We start from the raw sequence: 6,745 nt of genomic DNA on the forward strand, positions 1-6,745 counted from the left end.
CAATAACACAGAAACTTCCATGGTTCAAAGTCCGCTCGCTGGTAAATGTCATTTTCACCTTGAACACCGACGTGCACATGTGCGATATACAGGCCAGGTGGCAGGGGCCTGAGAAAAGCTACCCGGACCCACTTGGATGGGCGACATGGCTTCAAGCGGCCCCTGTACAAATTTCCGTGCCCATAAACATCTTCAAGTACTCAAATTTCACATCCTTACAGGAAGCACGCGATCGCAGTTGAAACTTTCCCCTGTTCCAGTCGTGCTTGGAAGAAAGCGTGTGGTACAAGCCAATTTTTGTTGTGGATTGAAAGACGGCTGCTGGAGGAAGGACAAAAAGCTCACGACCGGCAGTCAGTAGCTGGCCCCTTCTCTAGCACGTGGCCAGACGGCGGAGACAGTATGCACGAGGGCTATGGTTATACCTCCGATCATTATCGCATTCAACGGCCACAAAATAGTCAGGACAACTACGGGAGAGCAGTAATCCGTGTGAAGAAGGAGCTTCAGCAGAGCGAGTTGCCCCCCAACTGCTCTGTCCAGCCCTGGGCGAGCAGAAAATTTGGTACAAAACAATGCAACGCCGATCCTAAATGTAGCAATGCACCCGTAGACTTTCAAAAGCTGCTTCATTGGCAGGTGACCATGCTAGGGCCGCGGGAAAGCCCTTTCGAAGGCGTACCCCTTCTCTTCGAGCTGGAAGTGCCCCCTTCCTACCCCTTCAAGCCGCCCCGTGTCACCTGCCACTCCTGCTGTTGGCATCCCAACGTGTGCGCCTCGACAGGGCAAGTCATCCTGCCTATCATCGGGGAAGACTGGCGGCCTACACTGTCGCTCAGCACCCTCATCTTCGGCATCCATCTCGCGCTCTTGGAAGCTAATGTTGACGTGGCAGTCAATTCGGCTGCAGCAGAAGCCTACGTGCACCACACGGATCTTTACCACGCACAAGCCAGAGAAATGCTGAAAGGGCAAGCTGTGCGGAGGACCAGCGCTGGCGACAAAAGAGGCCGGACTACGAGCACGCTTCCGGAGCTTCCGTCGTTCGCGTCTCACCCCGCCGCTGAGGCCATATCTGTGCCGTCCGGGTCAAGCGCAAGCACGAGTATGGACACGCTTGTCAGCACATGTGAGCTTGACTGCTCTGCGCGAAAACGCAAAGCTTTAAACGAGACCGAACCGCCTGAGCGGGGCTTGGAGGCCATGTGCATCGATGAAAAGTTCGAAGACTTCCACACCCATGATAGCGTCCGCCCCGACCCAGGCTCAGGAGGGTCTCGAGCTTTGTCGGTTGCATCCTTTATACAGCAGGAGCCTCCATCTATGGAAATGGAGGAGAAATTTGCCTCCCGCTCGAGACATACGCAGCATAGCAAGAGAGCTCGGAGTTTTGGGGGCCAAGGGGGGGGACTAGGAGGGGCTGGGGAATCGCATGCTGGATTTGCGGCGATGGCACAAGCTGCAGGGATAGGTGGACAGCAGCGAAGCCGCGTTGGGGATCTGGTAGCCTTTAATCAAAGCCTCCCGTTTTCGATTGTTATGACTGATGGGATGAAGGCACCCCCCCCGGCAAGCTAGACTCCGAAGGGAGGAAGAGAGAGCGCAGAAGGCAAACTCGGAGGTAAAAAAGGCAGAACAGTCTATCTAAGGTTGTGAAAAGCTGTCGTGTACATAGAGGTGACAATTTCCCGAGCACGCGCAGTCACATGCGGCAGCACAGGGACACCCTGGGGGTATGTGGGGCATGCGTCCCACAGAGTAACAGAATAAAATCTTAGGCTAGCCTAAGCTTTCTTTAAATCATGCAGGTCAATCTTTTTTTTTTCATAATGCTAGCTAAAGTTTGTGATTGCTATGCTAAGTGACCGTTGCCGGCTAACGTTTGGGTTTGATTCTTTTGTCATGATATCGTCGCCGCGAGGTATTTCATTTCTCTCCGGCTCGACTGCCCAGTCATTGGCTCTGAGCCTCCTTCACAGGAGTTGCCAGCCCCCCCATCGATGAATCTTCTATGGAGCAGCCCACTTCTCTCCTGATTATCCCTCTTGCAGCACTCGCTCCTGCGCTGTATTCATCACACAAACACTCATACCCGTCCCTCCTGCACAGGGGTGTCAGTGCCCCATCCTATTCATTCTCAGCCCAACGGAAAACCATATTGCTGATTCGGGGCGCTACCCACCCTGCTTCCGAGCCACCTGTCCCGCCCCTCTGGCCTCCCTACAACTTTCTCCCGCCCCCACCGCTCCTCTCGTCAAGTTTTCGTCCACTCGCCCATCTTTTAGATGAGTCCTTGCAGCGTGGGGTTGTTTCCGAAGAGAAGGTCTTCGTCCATGAGCACCTCCAGGGTGTTCTCCTCGCCGATCAGCCCGCTCAGACCCTCGTCCTTGGTAAAGAGGGTGCGGGCGGCTTTGATGAAGTCGTCGTCCGGCAGTTCCTTTAAATTCAAGCCCGGGAATTCCGCCGACATGAATTTTTGTTGAAGGTCCCAGATCGCTGAGCTATCTCCCGCTTTCACCTTCTCGGCCAGAGCAAGCGTGGCCTCATCCCCATTCCTCAAGAACTCCAAGACCTTGTTGTTGATTCCACCTTCCTTCGAGTTGACCGACGCCATACCTCCTCGCAAATTCACGCCAAGGTTAATGAGTTGTCCAACGGCATCGGCGAGTACTTTGCTTTTCTGTGGTATCAAAGAGGAGGGTCCAGGAAATGTTGAGGGTACATTGAAAAGCATCCATTCTTTACCACGTGGGGTCGCATCGTCCCTTTTATCCCTGTCAGAAACGCACCGTGGCCGTATTTGTCATATCAAGTCCAGAGTCAGGTTTCATGGCATCTGTATAAGCGGGAGACTGCTTCAGAATCTTGAAAGTGCTGAACATCCGGTCGAAGAGCTGCGGGTCCGCGGAAGCAAAGTCTACCTTGCTGCAGTGCAAAACGAGGAGAAGAGGATGAAAAGTGATACACCCAATTGGCTGAAGTATAAGGAATGTACTGGAGACTGCTGGGCCGGAGCCCAAAAAACATAACGACATCGAACTCGCTGACTGGCTTCTCAAAACGCTACTTATCGTTTGTTACCTGACGAGGTCCATGGCCACCTTGCTGAATGACGATAGAGAGCCCTCATTGATCTTAAGCATTTCTCGAAGTTCATCTGTACTTGTTGGAATCGTTTTTTCACCTAGATTCTCAGCGCGGCGCTTATCAGTCCGAGCCCTGCGTTCCCACATCGTTCTGGGTAGCAAAGTATTGGATGCAGCCACCAATCCCAAGACCGCGGCGAAGAGGACTACCCGGAAGGAAGCGCGCATCCTTTTTCCAAAACTCCGTGAGTATATATTACACTAACTGGGTGTGAGTGTCTACAAGCGTAAGGGGGAAAAGTATGAAAGGCCGGAACGTGTGAGGAGCTTTTGTCAACGACATGGGCCGTGAGAGATTTGCGATAGGCTCTCTCTGCATATCTCCCTTACAGCCCGCCGACTACATCAAAAATAAATAACTAAGACCTTTGTAGAAGAGCCAACATGAACTTAGCTGTACAAGATGCGATAGCGGGGCTGGGTGCCCGCGGTGATGGGCGCTTCCGCACGCAGCGGAACTCGAGCAGCGAGACCGGCTAACGGCCGAGGGCCACATCCGGGTAGTCTGGAAGCGGAACCTTACGGTGTGACGGCATTTCTCGTCGACCAGTAATAGTTGCAAACGTTAAATCGTGGTGATGAAAGCATAAAATTGAAGATAAATGCACAGATCGCCACGTAATTTGCTTGTACCCCGAATGCCGTGGCTAGTTCTCCAATAAAGCCCTTCATCTTTCGTACAGCTCCCACGACAGGAAACAGAACGTTAAAACGAATCTTTTGAAATTAAAATTATACATTTCTTTTCTTGAGTTCGTAGATGTTAATCTATACCTGGAAAAATTAAGGCCTGATTGTAGAATTTTTCCCACCTTGTGTCTAACAAAAAACATTTTTTACCTCTACATATATATACTTCCCATCTCACACGTTTTAGAAAACGCTTTTTCACTCACGGATATTCAAGACCTAGATGACTCCATAAGTACATCATACAACATTAAAACTACATTTTAGCAGATTTTAACTCTCACAAACCGTTCACAAATCTGATGAACTTTTGTATCTTATAAGCCTCCCATTTCTTGCTCTTGGGTCTGTCATCGCAATGCCGTCCTTGACTTCAGAGGTAAGACGAAGCATTGTTGGAGTGACAATTTTCATTTTAGCAATTTTGATAAGCCAGCGGAGTGGCCATCTAATCGCGCTTGGTGAAAAATAGTAAGTCTCTCAATTTTAATTGCAATGTCACGTTATAGACAGCGCCAACGGATGAACGGATTGGAATGGATTATCTCCCAGTTATCTGAGAAACGTGAGAGGCATGATCGATCCAGTTTTCATATGTTGCTTATCATAATGGTAAGAATATGATGCGGTTAGGCTTGTGGTGGGCGACAGGAAAATTTTAACATGGACAATGGCTCGTCGGGGGGATGGGGCAGCCGCCGGCCGGCCGTTAGAGGGGGCCGGCACCTGCGTCCGTCTCTCAAGCCCGCCATCGGTTTCTCACCGGAATTAGGCCTGACTGAATATGTGCGCTTTCGTCTTGACATCATGTCCTGACCACCTTTCTCTTGCGCGCGCTAATCGTAGTGCTGTATTCGTGCAGAGCACCTGTCATGATCATTGGAAACTCGTCTTGTCTTCTGGTCTTTGTACGCATCACGTGTTGGGGCGACCGCAGTTGGGCGCGGGCCCATGCCGGCCCATGCATAGAATTTATTGATCGAGCATCTTAGCAGAGTACTCCTTGGCTGGTAATTACTCGATATGAAGTGTGTAGTTGTATTTATTGAAGTGTTATTGTAACTTCCATTGGGAAATGTTTTTTAAAGGTGGAGAAGAGTTCAACCGTTGGCTGCAGGCTAGATTCAAGCTCATTGGGCTTTTAAGCTTTGCCCCACATGTATCGGCCGCAAAAGTTTTCAAGCGCAAATCCCAATAGAATGTTAAGCTTTTACTCTTAATAATCCAATCGCTATGTCAAAACTTTCTCGTCGACACTATTCTTACAGGCCTCAAGGGTTCAAGCCTTATACGGCCTGCAAGCTTTGTATATCTACTTGAGGCTGCTCTTAGACACCTGATTTCCTGTGCGCTATGGCTGTCGAGGGCACGCGGCCCATAGAGCCGTGGTGGCAGAGACGAGGATGGTAAGTTTGAAAAATTACTAAGGAGAAATGCGGTCGAGGCAGGGCACGAGTGGGACAGGAGAACATAAGGATCACGAAATTCACTTCACTTTGTCAATGCTTCGCACTATATCACTCCCAGGAAAAAGTCTCTGCTAGTTCTTTTCGCTGCACTAGCCACAATCGGTCTTATTGCGGGGATAGTGATAGCCTTCCAACCTGAGGAAAAGCATGCCTCGCAGTCTCCTGCGGTAAGATACGGAGGCATTGAATGCTCTTGAAAATCGTTGGAGGTTACGTTCTCTATAACTATCCTTCATAAGTGAATGTGCACAGTGACATCTCTTCCTCTATTTCTAAAATACATTTACAGCCTGCCGACGGAGTAGTCGAGGAGGCGAGCAGCATTGAAACAGTTGTACCACCCCCGAGCCCCGCGGTACGTGGAGCGATGCTTCTTCCATGACAAGGACCCTTGCTCATGATGACACATACTCCTTCATCTCTACGAATAGGACAAAGCTCCTATTGTTGCAGAGCCCGTCGAGCCAGAAGAGGTCAGTACGGAGAGCCTCCCCGACGGCCCCGGGGGCTCTTTACCCGGATACAAGGTGCTCGACGGGGTGGCTGAGAAGTCTTCGGATCTGATCGGTGGCGTGTTTGGAGAAGAAGCTGGCGCAGCTAGTGAAGATTTCTTCAGCACCATGTTAAAGGATACGAGTCTGATTTCTGGTAGCGCCTGCGTTCCTCAGTCGGGTATGGAGTTGAGGCAGATGGCGGAAGACCCCTCCCGTTGCGCAATCATAAGCCTGCTCCCGGGCAAGATATATAATGTGGCCTTGCCGGACAGCGATGACGACATTACTATTTCGACTCGCAAGGTCATTATCGGTAATCCTATCTCCCTGCCCACGATCGATGGCGCCGACTCGAAGCGCATCTTCCACATTGTGGCGGGCGGCAACCTCGACCTCCAATTTGTGCGCACATACCGAGGTGGCGGTGAACTCATTGCTACCATCCCCGTCTTGCGCGGTGGGACGGCTTTGGTTGAACTTGGCGGCCGCTTTTCGGCATTCGGTGTCATTTTCACGAACGCCCCGCCTGTGGGCATGCCTGCTATTCTGATCGCCCCCGATGTCTCCCGCGCCGTTCGCGTGTTCGGTGGTCAGGTTTTTGTCACCGGTGGGATCGTAACCATCACGCTTTCACATTTCTGGGTCTTGCAGCCAGGTGTGCTCTTCCGTGAGATCTACGTTGTGGGGGCTGATCTGCTCGTGGTTGCGGGCGTCGCTGTTCTGTCCGGTGTGACATTTACGAACTCGCAGCTCTTCATCAATGGCTTTGGGGTCGGCTTTTTGGTCGCTGTTCTGGGCGGTGTACTCGTTAGCTCGGGCTGTACTTTCACGATCAATTTCCTGGCCATTAATGCCAGTGGTGCCGGGATTTTAGTCTTTCTCGGCGGGGGCGTGGGCATCTTCTCGGGTTGTGCCTGGGTGGCAAACTTGGCCGTTTTCTCGCATT

At 51.3% G+C, this 6,745-nt stretch overlaps 1 protein-coding gene across 1 annotated transcript; it reads left to right on the forward strand.

Annotated features, from left to right (window-relative positions):
* Positions 1 to 217: 217 nt before the first annotated feature.
* On the forward strand, positions 218 to 1,788 carry NGA_2109200 (ubiquitin-conjugating enzyme e2 8; the record flags this gene model as incomplete). Its single annotated transcript, XM_005854005.1, has 1 exon — positions 218 to 1,788. A coding segment is annotated over one exon (1,361 nt), but the record flags the coding sequence as incomplete, so codon positions are not given.
* Positions 1,789 to 6,745: the final 4,957 nt, after the last annotated feature.

This window comes from Nannochloropsis gaditana (assembly GCF_000240725.1).
Source record: "Nannochloropsis gaditana CCMP526 unplaced genomic scaffold scaffold654, whole genome shotgun sequence".
In the NCBI taxonomy this organism is placed as follows: Eukaryota; class Eustigmatophyceae; order Eustigmatales; family Monodopsidaceae; genus Microchloropsis; species Microchloropsis gaditana.